The following is a 20,897-nucleotide window of genomic DNA, read 5'->3' on the forward strand; positions in this document are numbered from 1 at the left end:
TTCTTGATTGACTCTCTCAGCAACTTTCAGTAAGAAAATAAATGGTAGACTTAGTTTTCGCATATAGTAGTATCAAATTCAGTCCCACAAAATATCCCAAGTCCTTAATCAATTTCCTCCTTTATTCTCATTCATGGAAATAAGCATGATTACATTTGAGAAGAATTTCCAGTTGAGAAGATGGTATTTTTGTCCATGCACATGAGTGTAAATGGCTGTAGCTTTCTGAATGCATTGTAGGGCAATCCTTTAGATTTTGAATTTATAATTTTCTGTCATTCTTGCATTCCATGTGGAAGAGATTTCTTTGGGTCGAAAGGGGCGTGACTAGGAGAGTAGAGACAAACTCCTTTTTTTTTCTATTTAAATCTTTACAATTATTTTAGGGTTTCACCGGCCTGTTAAAACGTGAAAGTAGTAGTAAGCTTTTTCTTTTCATAATCAGCCTTCTCTCTTTTACTTTAGCCGTCTTTGAATAATTAATATACTCTTTCTATATGTTGATACGTGTACTCGTGAATTTAGAGTAATTGTCCTACTTGGAAAATTAAATCTACCCAACTAATTTACAAATCTTTCATGTATATATAAAGATATTAACTAATTATGAAAGCACTTTAAAATTATTTCTCGAAAAAGTTTCAATATCAAGGGGCTCTTATGAAGAAATTTTATCCCTTTAACTGTCTTTAATGGTAAATTACTTTCCGAGGGAAATATTATATAGTTTTTTTTTTTCTTGAAAACACTTCATGGAATTTGAAAAGAAAAACTAGGAAGAATTTTAAGAATTAGAAACTTGGCTGTATCCTAATCTTATGAATTAGATAATCAACTTGTAAAAAACTTTTTTTTTTTCTGTCCGAGAAATTTTATTTGGTGAAGTTCTAACAGTCAAATCAATAAACCTAAACGAGGTTAGTCCAGTATTCCACTTCGCATTTTAATGATGTGAACACAAGAGAAATACGCTATTGCATGCACTAGTATCTATTTCCGAAAAAGAATGTTTTGGAGCATCACTTAGTAACGAACCCAAACTGGTTGAGGAAATATTTTTTATATATATTGTTAGAGAAAACTTCAGTTTCCTCCCTAACTTAATTCAAAATTATATTCAGACGTCAATTATTGTCCCTTTTTTTTTTAAAGTGCATCAAAACTATTTAAAAATCTTCAATCAACATGTCAAATACCAACTCCATCTGAATTCCATTAGATTTGAGTTGTCTACTTCACTTCAAAACTGTTGTTTTATCTATTCTTTTTTATTAATTGGAACACCAAAATATTATAGTTAATTAGGCTTTTATTAAAATTATGTACATATATTTTTAAATATATAATTGAATACACCGATAATATGTTATACACGATTAAATAATTTTAAATTAAAGATAAAATAATATTTAATTATATAATAATAATATGTTATTTATATACCAAATTGTAAGTATTCACTGGATTGCTCTAAAGATTTCTAAAATTTTTATATCGCACCAAAATGTTGCGAGGGTCAATATGATCGATATATTTAAATACGCACCCAAACGTGATACATAACAAGGAAGGTGGCTCAAAATAAAAAGGGAGAGGTGCATTAAAAGGTGGGGAAAGCATTAGGAAAGAGAGGCCGGCGCACGTGGTCCCAAGCAAAGAGAGAAATGGGAAACCTTTTGGTGCACCTTCACTCTCACTCAGACTAGGCTTTTGCATTTTGCTTTGGTTTAAACTGTGAAAAAAAATCACTAGTTTTATAATTCTTTTTCTTGTTTTATTTTTCATTTTGTAATATTGGGCTTTAACTAGCTAACTAAATGAGAAAGTCACAGTGGGTGGCTTGTATATTTTTGCAGTCTCTGCTCTCTCTCTTCTCACTCGTATTCTAGCCATAAAGTGAATGTGTATGTGAGAGAAGAGTTTTGTGTGTTGTTTATGTTTGAGAGGGACAACACCCTGCCTATAACCATTCCAACTGTGGCACTGAAAAACATGGTGTTTTTATAAGCATATAAAGCCTCACAAATGCTATGAAAATGACATTCCCTTTCCCTTTCCCTTTAGTATAAGACTCTTTTATCTTCATTTTTTTTTTCTTTTTTACAACAACGTTGAATTTTTGGTTAAATTTTAGGCAAGAATCTTTCAATGGTTCTCCTATATTTTAGTAATATGGTCCAAGTTTAAGATAAACGGTCTTCTTCTTCTTCTTCTTCTTCTTCTAGCATTGAAAACAAGATTAATGATATTCCATTGTTCTAGTTTTTTTCATCCTACAGTACTGTACCAGTTTGGAAACATACGCTTATGCCGTTAAATTTGAGGGTAACTTCAAGAGGGTAAACACATCCATCAATGATAATAATAGAGATTACTAATAAATAACTTGAACATTTAATGTTACTGTCATCTTGCTTAGTTTGTGATGATTACACTCTATGGTAGCCGCTGAAATGAATAATCAAAGTAAAAAGAATGGAGAACTAAAATTCAATTGCATTCGAACTAACGGTCCTTAACCAAAGGACACAACAAAATCTTTTACTGAAACTTAAACAAGAGAAAATTATGCTTCTCTAGGATTCTCCATTCCATTGATCTTTTGCAATAATTTCCTGCCTGCAGTATAATTAAATCAGAAGCTATAAAGTGAAAGAATATTACTACACATTTGATATATTTTTTCTTTCAAAGACAAAGTATTCATCATTACATGTTGACCAAAATCCCGCACCAAAGCTATAATTTAAAAAAAAAAAGAAGGTTTAATTCAATTAACAAATAATGGTTTTCTTCTCCGTCAATTCCCCTTGACTCAAGCAAATAAATTTATGTTGAAACAAATGGAAGAACAGGTTACAACTAAACATTATTTAATTTTGACTTGGAATAACGAGGCCTGAGTTTGCAATTGATTCAAATGATAAAAAAAAAGTCACTTTTAAATCAACTAGTAAAAACCCAAAGTTATTTCAATATTAATCTAATTTTAGATTTAATCTAAGTTAGATCAAACTTGTATATTCAAATTGACTTGTTTTATCCAATCTCAAATTTAAACTTAAACATCTAAGATAAAATCCAACTCAACTTACAACCCTTTTACTCTTTTCAATATAACATTAATTGGTCAGATTTATATAATTTTTATAAAGTAACTACTCAAAATAACATGAGCAAATCAATTAATGAACAATCATTAAACAAGCTTAAAAAAAAAAAAAAACAGAAGTAAATATTTGAGAGAGACCTTTAAACACGAAGTATTGTTGATTAAAAAAATCCCCATCACTCTCCTTCTGTCGTGGCTGAGGACATGTAACTCATTGCAAGTGAAGTTTCATCACATGGAGGAGCAACTGATGTTGAAGCTTGAAATTGTTGCTTGCAGGCTTGACAAGTAATTTGCATGATTGTAGCACTAATCTTTTTTGTGGCTTGATCTTTTAAAACTTGAGCCTTTTCAAGTTCACTTTGTGCTTGTTGTCTAATCCTTTTAGCATTTGCAAATTCAATCTCAGCAATCTCAGTCTGCCTCTTCGCTTGTTGTCTTGCTTCTTCAGCCAACGCCTTTTCAGCCATAGCCAACTTCAGCTGCTTGTGAGCGAACTCTTTCAACCGTTTTGCTTCCAACGTAGCTGGATCATTACTGCCTTTATTCTTTTCCAAATTCAAGTTGTTTATCGCTACAGTATTGTTCTCCCCACCATCACCAATATCACTCGACGATCCAATAGAAAGCTTCAAATGGGTTGCATGGTTTTCACATGAATGTCTTGTTGCATTATTAGTGTTTGATATGGAAGGTTGAAGCTGAAGATCAAGATTGTGTTCTTGTTGTTGAGAAGTTGATGGGTTGTTTCGAGCAGTAGAGAACAAAAACACGGGCTCTTCAGGTTTTTGCATCGTTAAACCGGGCAAGGGCGGTGCTATGCTAAAATTAGCATCACTTGAAGGGCTAGTACTCGAAGCAGTTCTCGAAGAACAAGCCGGCTGCAAACCATGTAACTCAGGCTGAACTCTACGGATAGTACAAGCATCTTGGTGTTCAATGAAACTCTCTACTCTGTGTGAATAAGAAACAAATTAAAGAATGATTCAAAGGGATTAAAAATTTTAGATTAAGGGACTTAGTCATGTAGGGTTAGCAAGAAACAAACAATATAAAATTGATAAGGGATCTGTAGAATTGATTATGTGAGTGACTAGGTTTAGCATAAATTATATAATAGAAAAACATAAAGTTAAGGATATGAAATGGGGTCTGTTTGTGTTAGTGACTGTTTTGTTTGATGGTAACTGTTTTTTTATTATTTAGACAAATGGAAACTAATAAATAGAAAATAGTAGTGCACTGCCTTTGACCAAGAATTGGCTGGCCAAGATCATATAATCATATAAAAAGGCAAACATGAGGTCATGTAATACTGGGAATCATTCTTGGATTTAGAATAATTAACCCAGTTAAAAGAAATTAAATAAAATAGTAGGTTTAAAAATTATGGGAAACCCAAGATTAACAAGCAAAATACTGCAAACGAGAAGAGAGTTGAAATCAAGATTTTTGGTTGGTTTTTGGCATAGGTTACATAAAAAGTTTAGGGTTTGGTTAAAAGAAGATAAATCATATATAAAAATTTTTAAGGAATAGAACAAGAATTAAGAACCTGGAAAACACACGGCCACAATCACAAGAATGGCCTCGAGTACCACACGTTTTGAGATGAGCTTTGTAATCAGATTGAACGGCATATCCTTTATTGCATTTCTCACAAACCCACTGTTTGTAGTTGCTGTGTTTTCTTCTGAAATGCTTCTTGATGCCAACCAGATCTCCTAAAGCGTGACAAGGGTCGTGGTGCAAACAACTTGGTTCTGGGCATACAAAAACTCTCTTTTTCACCTCTTGAGTTTCTCTTTTCAGTAACTTCCAGGGGACCTTATGCCTCCTTCTATGCATCTGAAGGTTCTGGTCTCTTTGAAACCCTTGGTTGCAGATCTCACATACATATCTGTCTGATTCTAACAAAGTCTTTGGAGATAAAGAAACCACTTCTGCATCCGGATCTACATAAACAAACAAACAAGCAAAAATAAAAACCTGAAATTGATTGTTGAAAGAAAGGAAAAAGATGAAATTTTGAATACCTGGGGTGCCTGCCGGTTTTCTTTTTCTTCTGTTAAGAGCACCATTTTCTGAAGAAGTGAAAGGGTCAGAAGAAGAAGGAGTTGCAGCAGTGACGTTGGTATCTTGTAACATGGGATCAATTGTGAATTGATGGTGGAATATGAGAAGTGGGAGATGGTTGTTTGAGTTTCAGCTTTAGTAATAATAGAACAAAATGGGTGGGAGAGAGAGAAAGGGAGGGAGGAAGAAGAAAAGCTCTTGCTTTCTGCAATAAACTTTCTTTGAGCTTTAAGCTTTTTAGCTTTTATTGGTATTGTTTCTCATTGAACCCCACACCTTATGTAGGTAAGGTTGAGGCAAGTCTTGCTTATAAAGCTCTTGCTCCACTCAGCACACAGAGAGAGAGAGAGAGAGAGAGAGAGAGAAGGCTGACCCAATCTCAAAAGCTTGAAACTTTGAAGGAACCCACACAAAGGCATTTGGACAGAAACAAAAAAACATCCATTCTTATGACAAAACAAACCGTCATTATTCAATCACACTGTAATTTGGATGTATAAATATTTTGCAGGCCCAGCCACCCTATATTCTTTTGCACGTGACCTTTTCTTCCTCCTCACGTGACCGCCCACTGACCACTATTCCTGGTAATTCTTCCATGGTAATCTTCGTTTGTTTAATTGTATTTATCTCATAATTAAATTGATTATGTAGACATTAATCAAATTCAATAGATGTTAATTCTCTGCCTATATAATATGTAATACCACATCTCCAGGCCATATCTTCAAAAAAATTTACTAATCAAATCACGTATGTTATAGAATTCCCATAAATACAATTACTAGAAAATAACATTATGAAAATACATCAAAAGTTTTATTATAAAAAAAAAAAGTATAAGAAACCTGTCAAGAGTATCATGCAATGTCAAATATCCAACTAACACATCATATTACTAAAAAACATAATAATGTGTATGGAATAACCCCACAAATAGAATTAACATAATTAAAGAAGACACTTGCTATGGTGGTCTTGCCGTCAATGAGCTAATCCACTAGCTTCCTCATCTGTCTCGCTATCACGTCTACCTGCAATCAACTAGAAATGCGTGAGTGACAAACACCTAGTAAGCACATAATTAATTGAGCATTCTTAGAATATCCTCAGACAACCTGATTGTCTTTTTGTATATATATAATCAACGTCTCAAATGCTTGCCAAATGGACGTCTCAAACGCCTCTTACAATCAACAACTCATTATTTATAATGTTCTCAAGTAGGACGTCTCAAATTCCTGTTACACTTTATTGAAGATCAAGATGGGCATCCCGAATATCTCTTATAACCAGTACATAATGAAACGGATGTCTCAGATGCCTCTTATCTTTAACTCAACAGGAATAGATGTCCTAGACGTCTCTTACATCTCTTAACATTGCACGGAGGGCAAAAATGTCATTTGCAGGCCATCAATATGACATGTCTTCACATTATGGGGGACAACTATTCTCTACTAGGGGACAACTGTTCCTTTCATTTAAAAGGGGATGATCATTCCAATATAAGGAGGGACGATCATTTTCCTTTTACCTACTTTACATGTACGCAGATATCCAACGAAATTCAATTACCAAGCTACCCATGTACACATCCTTGAATCGTCTTCTCTCTCACGATGGGACGACCATCCTACTCATAAAGGGACAGGCATCCCTCACCTCTGTAACTTTCAAAACTTCGTCGTTTCTGATAATAGCACGGTAATCCAAAATGTCAGAATCACCCTAACACTCCCAGTTCATCAAATCATCCCTCAATCATTAGTATCACATACGAAGCAAACTTAAATCATAGACACCTGAATGCATATCACGAAATTATCATAACTTCTAGTAGTTATAATTTCTCATTCTCAGTCAACAATTAATCACAACAATAAGATTATGACTAACTACAAGCAAAATATATATTTACACCTAAACAAACCATAAACCCATTAAAGCATAAGGAAGTGTGCCCACCTCTCCTCTGATAGTGCTTAGTTTTCGAGTGGTAAGAATCTGACGACATTCCTCTGCTCCAACAGCTTTCTAAGGCTCTCAATCTTCATAGCTCCCTCTATGAAAGGTGAGTTTAGGGTTAGAATGTGTAACCCTAAACACAACACTAAGAGGAGTTTTATAATGGTTGGAAAACGCGTTTAGGATGGACATCCCTTCAAGTGGGACGAGCATTCCCAAGATTTACATCACGAAAATTGTGTAAGCATGATTTAAAATTGTCATTTCATAGGGATGAACACCCCACAAACAGGGATGGGCGTCCATAGGTTTGACTTTTTTGTTGACTTTGAAAATTCAACGCAATTAAATTTCCTAAAAGGCTTGGATCATGCCAAATGATTGAATTACCCTTGAACGTACTTAAGATTGCTATATAATAGTTGTGAAAACCTTGGAGGTGGATTAAGTCTTGCTTATAGGTAATTCTTGAAAGTAATACTGTGTATACAAATGGTAAGTAATAATGACAACAGATATAAACAAATTGATGATGGATAATAATAATTAATATAAACAAATTAATATATTATCATGTGATTAAGTAATCTTATAATTTAATTTATATCTGATTTAAAATCATCTATCATATAATAACACATAACTATAATTCAAAATTTTTTAATCATATTATAACATATTAATCTATTTATACTCGTTAATAACCCACTGTTAATATCTAAAATATTATTGAATCTTAATCTCTTTCTCCAAACCTCAAGGAATCAAATATTAATAAGTTTCTCCGCATCTCTAACATTATTTATATTTCTCATTAACTTCTAGCTTTTTGGATTACAATAAATTGGACAAACAAAGAAGAAGAAATTCAGAAATTTTATTTAAAAAGAAAATGGGAAAATTTTTTTTACTTGGGCAACGAGAGGCAAATGTTGCCATCCTTAATGGTACCTTACATGTGGGTGTTTAAATTTGCAGTAAAAGTGGTAAATAGTAAACGAGAAAGCAAAGGGAAAAGTTGAAGTCAGAAGTGAATTGAGGGCGTGACATAAAATTCTCTCGTCTCTTTCGAAACCACACGACTTATTCTTATGACTCTCTTGACCATGTCTTTTCCCTGGCTCGCTTCCCTATATATACCTTGTTCGATTAGTGCTCCTTATAATTTACTTTTGGTAATTTAATTTATCTTTTTGTTAAGAATTAACTCTCAATGATTCAGTCAGGGTACCTGACTTTAATTTGTTCTAATCATGGGATGTTCGGACTCCTTTTATACGTAGTGTTGAAGGTAAAAACTTTATATAATTTTTACTTAGCTTAAGTGGATCCACTTCCGCTAGCTACCTCATAAATTTTATTGCCAAAAATGAACAAAAAAGAAGAACATCAAACAAACTTAATAAATGAAACCTTTCACGTGCCCATAAAGTTAACTAGTTAGATCTTGTTACCCAAAGCATAAAAAAAAAAAAAAGACAGCCATAATTTCAATCAGATTTACCCTCTCTCTATACAAACAATTATTAATTGACTATAATCAACAAAGACAAGCACTTCCTCATGCACATATTGAGTCGAGATACTTTTATACTTCTCATAACTACATTATGTTGTTAAGCAATATCATTAAACAATTAGTTAATTATTTCATTTTTTTTTTAATTCTGGCATCAATATGTTGAAAATGTTTAATTAGTTACTAATGTGAAACTAAATTTGTCCTATAACAAAAATAATTATAAAATCACATTAATTAATTTGATTATTGTTAACAAAATAGCTAGCTAAAAATTGATTATCTTATCTTTCTGTAACGTGCTCTACAATTATACACATGTAGAAGGTCAAATATGCTCGAGAACAAATCTTGATAATTTTATAAAAACAAATAAATTAATTCACATTATTATAACTAATTTTGAAGCTTAAATAATATGTAAACTCTTGATTGTTGGGATGGCTTTTCCTCTACATACAAGCTCAATTAGCTTTTGTAAGAATCACATCTATTATAATTAGTATGTGTGCTGTACATTGACTGTTGTATTCTCCAAAAACGAACCCTCCAAACCTTAAATTCATAAATTTGATTTATTGCCCCAATTACTCTCTGTCCTCTACCCCAATGATTTCCATTATATAAATATTGCTCCTCTGCATTATTACTTATAGTGCATGATAAGGTTTTACTAATTATAAATTATGGCCTGTTTATAATTATCAGTGTCATCTTTGATGGAAAAAGGATAACAATATTTAAAAAGTTTACAGGTATTTGAGAAGCAAACTTTATGTACCAATGGATGGATTCTAATAGGTAAATAGATTAAGGTGTTATTATTTTGAATTAGAGATAATATAAATAATGAGAGCATTCAGGCACATGATAAACACATAAATATGTAGAATTATTTTTTGAGAAGTTAGAACAAATTTCAATGAAGGACAATCGAATTTAGCCTTAATTTATATATAACCACAAATTAATGTAGATCTAGACATTATTAATTAGACAATGATTTAAAGCCATATATTGTTATGTAGTCAAATTAAGCATTTTGAAATAAACCTTTGAAGCATAATCAGACACAATAGTTAGTGAGTAGCCACTGCTCAATTCATCAACTTGAGATTTATAGTAGATTCAAGACTACGATAATCAAACAAGTGACATCAAATATATAGCACATAAGAGGAATGTTCTTTATGGTTACCATGAGAGGACCCTAACCAGATCTAATGTCACAATAACTTCATAATAGTCATCCAAAAAAGATGTTAACTCATATAAATAAAATATCGTTAATACAAGCATGAATTCACCTATTTAGATTTAAAATCATGGACCAAGGCTCTAAAAAAAAAGAGGATTCACATGTAGTTTTCTATCTAAAACAATTTTATAAAAAGAATAGGAAGGAAGGAAGGAAGATGAGGGAGGTGGAAATAACATAGAAAGAATACTAGAGATATCACAACTATTGTATTATTCTTTTGTATCACACAAACTAGTGAGAACACCATAGACGGAGACATTTTGATCATTGGGCTGAATCATGTAAAATTTAGGGTATCACACCTTTTTCTCTAACTTGTCTGTATTCATTTCTATAATTAGTTCAGAGACCCGTAGTAGACTTATCCAAGTCTTTTTGGGCTTTAATTATTGCTATTGTAAATTGTCTTGCACAAGGCTCTAAATTGTCTACATAAGTTTGTGACAAGAAATCACATCAACAATTTGAGTAATGGCTTATGAAAAATGGCACCAAAAGGCATTGGACAATCTATCTTCAAGCAATATCAAGAGTAAGTCAAAGCCTTTCTTTTAAGGCCATTTCATTTTCAAGGCAAGCTCACTGAAACATGAGCAAGGCACTACTTATATACCTCAAACTAATCTCCCAGCTACTAATCAACCAATGTGAGATATTGATAATATGTTTTACACTAGTGCAAAACAACCAAACTCGAGGACATCTTAACCAAGTAGAGAGACTCCAACTTTTTGCTCTTGATCATAGTGAGAGCGTTAACACGTTGGCCTTATGGTTCTCAAAAAAGACACCCAAAGTGTTAATGAACAACATTTAGGAGTACTAGACATTATGTCAAGCTCTATCAAGGCGACATCCTAGGTAAATAGTTGTAGTCTCCAGGGCTTACAAACCTAGTAGTGTTTTAACTTTGATTAATGGTAGGATAAGAAGCTAAGTTTGCCTAATCCTGTGAGCACTAGTGTATGACCACCTGAATATCTATTAAGCCTTTCAAAAGAAGGTGGCCAAATACATCATAGTACTTAAGACTTTTCAATTAGTAAGATGAGCTCCTCGTTTGTCTAGCTTAATTTATCATTTTATGCCTAAAACTAACTCATTGTTTAATAACAATATGTTAGATGATCAAAGCCACCCATCTCATGGCTCGAAACAACATTTAGTTGAAAACGTCTACAGATGATAGCAGCTAACCTCTAGTTTACAAGATAATATCCACTCAATGTCCTAAGACACTAGTGTTATAAACAACCTAAATTTCTTAGGTGGAGCAACTCATCAGACCTATAAACTGATTGTACATGACTATATGAATTCTCATTAGCCTTCTCAAGAGAAGGTGGCTAAATGTACTATTAGGGTGGGGTGCCATAGAGCTAATTGATTTAGGATTTGCAATTGTAATTTTACATTCATTAATTAATAAAGGATTAATTATTATTCAATTCATATACGTGTCCTTTTATATGATTGTGCAAAAAACATGTCCTTAGAATGATAAAACTATGATGAAAAGATTAGATGATTGAATAAGGGCACATGCAATGATGATGGGCATTCTAAATACACAGTAAGTGGCCATTCTAGAAAAATTTGTAATCTCGACATTACAATGAATAAGGGCACATGCAATGATGATGAGATTATCATAGTGTTGAGTGAACTCACCAAAAGATGGCGATAGTTTTTGTGTGTCAAAGTTGTTCGTAGATAGTTTAGTGTAATACATGGCATACATTGTAGACATGTTCATCAGACTGACCCCACCAAAGGAAATCTATATGGATGGTTGTTTTAGTGTCTATGAAATAAATTCTCTAAACACTATAGGTGCATATAATCCTATGACTTGAGGTCGTTAGACCGTCTCGTGTAAGGATTGATATGGTTTGAAACTATCCAATATATCATCGTAACTAAGGTATCATAAAGGTAGTTTACGACTATGTCGTTTATACATCGAGGCTATGGTTGATCAATAAAGGAATTGTCACTTTTGAGCATAAGAGAAGATATCTCACATGAGAATACTAAATAACATTCATGACTGCTTAAATTTGTGACCGCAGTGGGATAAGGTTGTAGTCTAATCTATGTTAGTCATTAATATACATCAGTTTATACTTATGAATTATTGAGATAAACATATTTTTATGTCTCAGTCTCGAGAGATATTGGTTGATGAAAAGATTGAATTACACATAACTATGATATTGTTAAAACTTAAAAGATGTCTGCTAACACTTTGTCATCTGGGTAGCTATGACACTTTATTAAAGGCCAATCGTGGTCTGTGTGTAAATTTGATCCAAATTCAGACATTATCAGTTTGATAAAGAGCATATAGGTCACATATATAGGAATTGATTTGAACCCAAAAGATCATTTGATGACAATCTTGGTGTTTAGGGAAAGAAAGAAAGACATGAATAGATAGGGTTTACGTCTATCAACCTAATATGGAAACACCATATGTACTTGTTGGTAATAATGCCAACCATGTATAGCATGACATGGCTGCACCATGCCTCATAGAAGCATGGAATGACTAGACGCTTATTGTCTAAGCCGTGAATGCTTAGAGTAAATGCATGGGAGGCACACTTGTGTGCCACCTATGCTTGTCACTTTAGCATAGGATTAATTGGAATCCTAATTAAACTAGGAATCCTGTGCACTTTTATATAAAAATGTATTTTATTCACGACAGAAATCTACAACACATAATACACATACACATTAACGAAAACCTTAGTTACTACTTGGGTTTTCTAAAATTCTCTCTTCCCATGAACACAACATTCGTCCAACATATGAGCTCTACTAGCCTTTTTCTTGGACAACCTTCAATGTTTGTGTTTCATATGAATATTAGGGCACTATCTTATGAGGGTTGGATAACATTCATTTCTTTGTCTCATGAAGACTTGAAGGAGCCACCATCATAGGTATAAACCCTAAAACACCCTATGGTTATTTTAAATATTCATGATAAATATGATTTAAAACAGGTATCTTGATTAGGACTTTAGAATTGTATGATTTTATAATTTTTAATTTTGCTAAACTCTCAGTTAACAATGCCCTAAAACCCTACATGTACATTAAATCATATCATGTTAGGAAATTTTGTTATGTCTCCTATGACCCTGATAGTAAGGACTATAAAGTTAATTATCATAATAGAAGATGCATTAAGGTAAGTATTATAAAATCAGTTATCATATTGTTCTATTAAGTAATTGTAATTAAATTTACATTAATAAAAATGGTATTTTCTTCATCATGTTGTGTTTTACTTTAAGTAAAATTGGATGAATTCCCATAGGATGCTAAAACTATGACAAAGGGATCAATGCATGTCAACTAACCTATGTTCACGTATGATGACCATTCTAGAAATGTTAGCGTTCATAATATTATTATGACTAGGGGCATAAATAATATGATTAAAACTATCGTAGTGTTGAATAACCTTGTCAAAACATGGTAATAGATCTCACATGCCAATGTTTTTTTGTTGAAAACTTAGTGTAACACATAGGTGCAAGTTGAGTAGACTATTCACCAAGCTAACCTACCGAGAGGATTCTATATGGATAGTTACCCTAGTATTTATGGAACATATCTTTTAACAAAAGGTGGTAAATGTGATCCTTTAACTTGAGATTACTAGACCATATTATACAAGGATTGATATAGTTTGACACTAACCTAATGTAGTCCTTTAGAAAAGATTAATAAAATAATGGTGATAGACCATACTAAGAGATGTGCGAAGGCTATAGTGGATTAACAAAAGATTCATCATTTTCGAGTATTATAGCTGATATTTCTCATAAGCCTGTTAACGAATTTAACACCATCCAACTGCTGATACAAATGTCAATTAATTGATATCAAAGATTCCTTGAGGTAGACACTATTTTTGTGTCTTAATCTCAAAGAGATATCATTTGACAAAAAGATCAATTATACAATAATCATATTATTGATAGATAAATGTCTATCACTGACACTTCGTCAATTAAGTGACTATGATGCTTTATTAAGGGTCAATCTTTGTCTGTGTATAGATGACTGATGGATTGTAGATGTAGGTGTTTTGTGATCCTTACTCTATCAAATAAGGCAATAAAATATGTATATAACAAGAAAAATTTAATCACAAAACAACCTTTATTGTACTTAAGGGTTGTTATATATATAACAAAAGGGTTTTAGAATGCAAACTTGTGTTTGGAGGTTGTTTTCTTTTTTCAAATCAAGATCTATAACTAATTCATGTCAAATTCTTCTACACCTCCCTACAATGTAGTAGGGCCTTTACTTATTCATACAGAGACAGTCATGAACACACAAGCATATGAAGTGACATTTAGTGGTTAGGTGATTGTTAGATCACCTTAATTTTGTAAAGAATTAAAAGAAGTTTCAAGATAGGTTAAGGGAAAATTTCATTTGAATAGACAACTAGAAAAATTAAAGTCTTTATGATAAATGTATCAGATTATATGAGACAAATCATAACCCTAATCTCTTGTTTATATAGTTTATCTTATAGGTTTGTTTTAATTAAACTTTGGCCCAATCTATTAATATATATTAATTGGACCTATTAATATCCTTAATATTTATTTTTAAATATTAAGACACACTATCAGATCTCTAAATGCACCATCTCTAGGATACCTTTAGGTGATTCATTTTTTGTGCACTTGAACCCTAATTTAACTTTCAATAATTAATGTATATTTAGTCCTTCTTAGGTACTTTAGGATGTTTTTAAAAAGTGTCGAATGTTTTTTATCTAGATCATATTGATATCTACTACAAACGCTCAAGGTGTATAGGACATCAATCCTCGTACATAGCATGGTGTACATGAACAATCTTATAGTTGAAGCATATGAGATCCTATTTATCTTATCTTTTTCAGATTTTGTACATGGACACATCTCTTTTAAGAGATATACACCATGGAACATGGGTAGAAATCATTTCTTGGATTCTTCCATACTAAATCTAGATAATACCTTGTTTATGTACGTACTTTGACTTAGACTTGTAGCTACACATTATATCTCAATAGATTTTAATTCCAAGAATATGTGTTGCTTCTTTTAAGTCCTTCATAAAGAAACATTTGGATAACCAAACCTTTATTGATTGCAAGTTCAGTAGGTCATTTCTAAAAATCAATAAGTCATCGATATCCAATATAAAAAATGCAATCACGCTCCTATTGACCTTCTTATACACACATGGTTCATATTCATTTTTTATGAATCCGAACTCATGAATGACTTCATCAAAACAAATATTGCAACTCCTCAAAGCTTGCTTAAGTCTATAAATGGACTTGTGTAATTTGCATACTTTTCCTGCCTGTCCACCAATAATGAAATCATCAAGTTGTGTCATATAGACATCCTCCATAAGGTTACTATTTAGGAAGCTATTCATGACATCTATCTGAAAGATTTTATATGTTATTATAGCAAACATAATCCTAATAGACTTAAGCATAATGATAGGCAAAAATGATTCATCATAGTTAATGTCATACTTTTGAATGAAATCTTTAGCAACTAATCATGCATTATAGGTATATTCGTTACTTTTCGTGTCAGTTTTCTTTTTGAAAACCCATTTGCATCGTACATAAGGGTGAGCAAAATAACTAAACTGGAACAATAGGTATCCAACTTTTAGTTCGTGTTCCTACTTGAAATCAAAATAATTAAGGTAGGTTAAGGATAGTAATATGGTAGAACTACTAAATTCTAGGTCCAGGACAGGTTTTTACATATTAGGAACTGAAACTGACTTGAAACTAACCAAATATTTAAATAAAATACGTTAGGTCAGGTACCTAACCTGACACGACATTTATATTTTCCATTTTCTAATTTCTTTACTTTACTTTTCATAGATTTCTTTCCCTACGCAATACTATTCCCCTAAATCTCTTTTCCTGTAAGCTCTAATTTGCTTCCTTAACGAAAGGCTTTAATTTGACTAGGTAAGTTTTCCTTTTACTTTTAATTGAAGGTTAAAACTAATAGTTGGTGAGTCATGCTAGAAATCAGTTTAGAAAAAAAAAATCAAGAAACCATGTAAGGAAAACATAGGTTTATTTAAAATAAAGAAAAACTTAAGTAGAATTAGAAAAGGTAGCAATGAAGGTAAACTTAGTAAATGAATAAAAAAATAAATAAAGAAAGTAGCAGCAATGATAATGGTTGAAGCAAGCAGGAATAAAAGAAAAAAGGAAAATATAAGTGAAAAGAAAGACTAATTAAACATAGAGAGAAAGTGAGACCCTGGCTTTTGAAACTGAATGAGAGCTAACATGATTATGACTCATGACTCATAATTGTATTGAAAGTTTTTTTAATAATTTTGTAGTAAGCATTTGGTGAAGTGAAAGAAATGTTATAAGTTATATATTACAGGTTTTGGGTAGGAACCAGAACCTACCTAGAACTCACAAGGTCAGTTCCTGGTCAGTTCCAAGTAGGAACCAACCTTGTAGGTTTTAAGTTATGCTTCTTATTTTTAGAATCGATTGATTTCAATTTTGGTTCTGGTTCCTAAACATTTTATAGTGTACCTAGACCTACTTACTCCTAACCCTACAAGTTTTACCCTCTCATGTGCTTCCAGTAAAGACAATATTTGGTTCTGGTACATAGAGTCTATTTTAGATTTCATTGCTTCTAACCATTTTTTGGAATTTGGACTTGAAACAACGTTGTCATAGGGTATCAATTCATCATAGTGGATAACCAGTATATCACTATGCTAAGTCAGGAGAAAATCAAATATTTTCGGCTCATGATATACTCGTGCGGACCTATGTAGCTCTTGTGTGCATTGAGATTATTCCACCTGAGGTGGAGGAATTCCCTTATTATGGTTAACCATCATGATGACACATCATCTGTCTAAAATCTATGGAATCTTGTCATACTAGAACTTCATCAAGTTCTACCCCCCTCATATTAGTCCTCTTAAGAATAAATTCCTTCTCAAAGAATACATCGGTGTGAGTAATAAAGGAAAAGGACTATTTCCTACCCAAGTTTTAGTTAATTCTTAAAAATACACTTATGACAGTTCAAAAACCAAAATACCCATCTATAGACTAACTTTTGTTAGAGGCAAAGATAAAATTATCATTTTACTAATAAATTTCATAACCCTAAAAATTTATATTATTCTCCATTTAGTTTAGAAAACTAATAATTTTCCCTCTTAATAAAACTTTGAAAAACTGTAATTTCCCCCTTAAGGTTTTTAATTTTTCAAGTGACTCATCGATCTAAAAGCATTGATGCTTTTGGATGATACTGCATCATCTAGATTGATGCTTCTAGATAATGCATTGTCTTTCAAATTGAAACCTCTAAATAACAAAGTATCGGTGTCGTTGAGCCACCAAATTCCAGTGGATCGGTGGCTCACCTACAAAAATTGAAACCTTAGGAAGGAAATTATAGTTTTTCAAAGTTTTATTATAAGAAGAAATTATTAGTTTTCTAAACTAAGGGGGAAATGATATAAATTTTTAGGGTTTTAAAATTTAGTAGTAAAATGATGATTTTACCTTTATCTCTATTTGACAATTCTAACAGAAGTTAGTCTATGAGTGGGTATTTGAGATTTTGAATTGTCGTAGGTATTCTTTTGAGATTCGACTAAAACTTGGGTGGGAAATAGTTCTTTCCTCTAGTAATAAAGACCTTTTGCTCCTTAAAGTGATAGAAGTAATATCCTTTAGTTTCCTTCAAGTACCCCATAAATATATATTTTTCAAATTTAGTGTTCAACTTGTTCAAGGTTAATTTCTTGATTGGGCATTTGCCAAGTTTATAACTCGTATAGAGTTTTATCCATAGATTTAGACAAGATACAGTTTAATGTGTAGGCAACAATTTCCAGGGCATAACCTTAGAAAGATATGGGCAGATTTGTGAAACTCATCATGGGTTTGGCTATTTCTATCAAGGTCTTATTCCTTCATTTAGATACACCATTGTGTTGTGGTGTACAAGAAGGAGTGAGTTGAGATACTATCTCATTTTTTTTTAGGTATTCTTTAAATTCAACACTTACATACTCATCTTTTTTATCACTTCGGAGAATTTTAATTTTCTTCCCATGTTGCTTTTTTACTTTGTTCTTGAATTCTTTGAATTTCTCAAAGCATTTAGACTTGTGTTTCATGAAAAATACAAAGTCATATCTATTGAAGTCATCAGTAAATGTGAAAAAGTAGACTTCCCCATTTCTGCTATGCATTGTCATGGCCCACACACATCACTATATATGATCTTTAATAGTTTAGTTACTTTTTCATTGTGTCTAGTGAAAGGTGTTTTAGCTATCTTACCCAATAGGCACGATTTGTATTCATTATATGACTTAAGGTCAATTGATCATAAAACTCTTTGTTCAAGGAGTTTTAATATGTGTTTTGGTCTTATGTGACCTAGCTGATAATGCCACAAATATGTGGTATTTAGTTTATCCGATTTTAATCGTTTATTATTTTGGACATTGAGAATTTCATTATCAAGTTTTAGAATATATAAACCATTAAACAATTCAGTTGTTCCATAGAGAATATTATTTAAGCTGATGGTTATAGTATTATCAACAACCAAAAATAAATATCCTTTTTTGTCCAATATAGACATAGAAACAAGGTTTCTAGAAACAAAATAAACATAATAACAATTTTTTAATTCTGAAACAAGCCCAATGGGCAACCTAAGATAATAAACCCCTACAACTAATGCAACAACTCATGTTTCATTTCTAACACATAGGTTAACCTCTCTTTTAGTAAGTAATCTATTATACCATAGTCTTTGTATATTAGAACAAATATGAGAACCACATCTTGTGTCTAAAACCCGGGATGAATAAGGAGAATAGTTTATCTCAATGGCAAACATACCTGATGTAAAGGTTTCAATTGTCTTCTTTTTCTTGTTCTCTAAGAAGGGCTTGTAATGTCTCATCTAGTTACCAATTTTACCAGAAAAGAAGTAGACAACCTTTCATTTTCCTATACGACTTGTGGGCTGGGTAGCAGTAGCATATTGCTTCTTAGCTTTGGGCTTGGCCTTGCCTTTACCTTTGGCTTTGGGTGCCTTAACTTTAACCATAATCATATTATTCAAAACAATTTTATGTACTTCTTATTCAACTATCCTGAGCATATAAAACAACTCTTTAAGGGACTTTTCCTTTTTGTTTAGGTTGAAATTCATAATGAAATAGCCTAAGAGTTAGGGTTGGATTTCAACACCAAGTCAATAGCAAGCTTATTATTCATGATGAAACCTAAGCTTGCCAACCGCTCAATGTAGTCAATTATCTTGACCACATGAAGGTTAACTTAGCCTTCTTTAAAGATTTTGCAATCAAATAACATACTTGACATCTCATATCATTTAGCCCTCACACCAGTGCTATATAATTCTTAAAGATGTGTAAGCATGGATGACACATCCATTTCCTTATATTGTTTCTGAAGCTAAAGTGACAATGAAATAAGCATGAAGCACTGAACATTCACAAAGTCATCCGTATACTTGTTGAAGGTATCTTTTTGCTCTTGGGTGGCATTGAGACCAGGTTCATGGGGTAATAACCCCTCAAAGATATATAACCTCTTCTCTTGATGTGGTAGAATCCAAAGTTTTTTGTACCAATCAGTGAAGTTGCTTACAGTAAACCTATTTTTATTTTTAAGAATTGATCAATAAGTTGGGTTTGATGTGGCGATTTGTTATCTACAATTACAGATAAAAGGAATCAATAATTTAATTTAAATTAGTAACATTCATTTAAATTATGGATTTAATTAATTAAAATGCTCCCACTATTTTCCTCAACCAACATCTCTCACTATTGTACTCAGAAAGTTTTGGTGAACTTCCTAATGGACCGAGATCCCATCACAATAATTCTCTCATTCACTTTGGCAAACAACTTCAAATTAATTGAATAAGTAAATTTTAAATTAATCATCAAAAACCTATGATCTCAAGCCAAGTTTTACCCTAACAAATCATACAATATCAAATGCGACTCTTGGTATCAATAAGGTGGATATTGCATATCCTTTTGCATCAACAAATACATTCCTTACTCATGCCTCTAATATATTTTACCTTCACTTTAGCAAACAAGCAAAGTTCATTAGTTAAGTCGGACCAAATATGATCAACTCTTAATTTTCCATCGAGTAAAAGTGTACCCTTCGTTTTGACAAATAAGGTTCCAATAAACATGGTTTTACATTGTACCAATTTAATTTTATACTTAATATTCAATTTAAGGGTTTGTAATTAAACAATCTCATCAGTTTTTAACTCGCATGTTAGGTGATATTTGAAAAAAATAAAACCTACACATGCATTTTATAACATAAATCAAATATGCTAATACACAGTCATAATTAATGTCAAGCTCTTCAAGCCAAGAGAGGTTTGACTGGTCAATCTAGCTTAGTCTTCATTTTCGAATCTTCATGCTTATCCCTTATTTTCAATCTTCGATAATTATAAGGTTTTATTTCCTAGTTACAATTTTTTATGAAATAGAAATTTAAACCTAGTAAAAAAGAAGAATAAGAAAAGGTAGCGCATAGATCTTATTTAATAAAATTACACCCCAAAAAATAAATACAATAAATACATAGGCCTATTGGTTGTGTAATAGGTACATTGGATACATACATTCATATATATACAATCCAAATTAAAAATTAAATTTTTAACAATTATTTACCAAATATCAAATTATTTTTGGTCCTTAAATTTTACACAATTGTAATGTAACCTCAAAGTTAAAAAAAATTGTAATTTAGCCTCAGTTCATCAAAATAAGACTAAATTGTGTTTTTTTTTTCCCACCTTAGCTAGACATATTGGTAGGTC

At 32.0% G+C, this 20,897-nt stretch overlaps 1 protein-coding gene across 2 annotated transcripts; it reads right to left on the minus strand.

The window, feature by feature from the left end:
- Positions 1-2,348: 2,348 nt before the first annotated feature.
- On the minus strand, positions 2,349-5,580 carry LOC123215940 (zinc finger protein SHOOT GRAVITROPISM 5-like). 2 transcript variants are annotated; one of them, XM_044636260.1, is made up of 4 exons: positions 5,149-5,580; positions 4,668-5,067; positions 3,251-4,066; positions 2,349-2,619 (listed from the first exon to the last, which is right to left on the minus strand). In XM_044636260.1, exons 1-3 carry the CDS (start codon positions 5,258-5,260, stop codon positions 3,289-3,291), a joined length of 1,290 nt encoding a protein of 429 aa, XP_044492195.1. In that variant the 5' UTR covers positions 5,261-5,580; the 3' UTR covers positions 2,349-2,619; positions 3,251-3,288. The 2 variants fall into 2 exon arrangements, with proteins under 2 accessions (XP_044492195.1, XP_044492194.1); XM_044636259.1 differs by lacking the exon at positions 2,349-2,619 and having other exon boundaries at positions 3,043-4,066.
- Between the last annotated feature and the right edge of the window lie 15,317 nt (positions 5,581-20,897).

The sequence above is a fragment of the Mangifera indica genome, chromosome 5, assembly GCF_011075055.1.
Source record: "Mangifera indica cultivar Alphonso chromosome 5, CATAS_Mindica_2.1, whole genome shotgun sequence".
NCBI classification, from domain to species: Eukaryota; Viridiplantae; Streptophyta; class Magnoliopsida; order Sapindales; family Anacardiaceae; genus Mangifera; species Mangifera indica.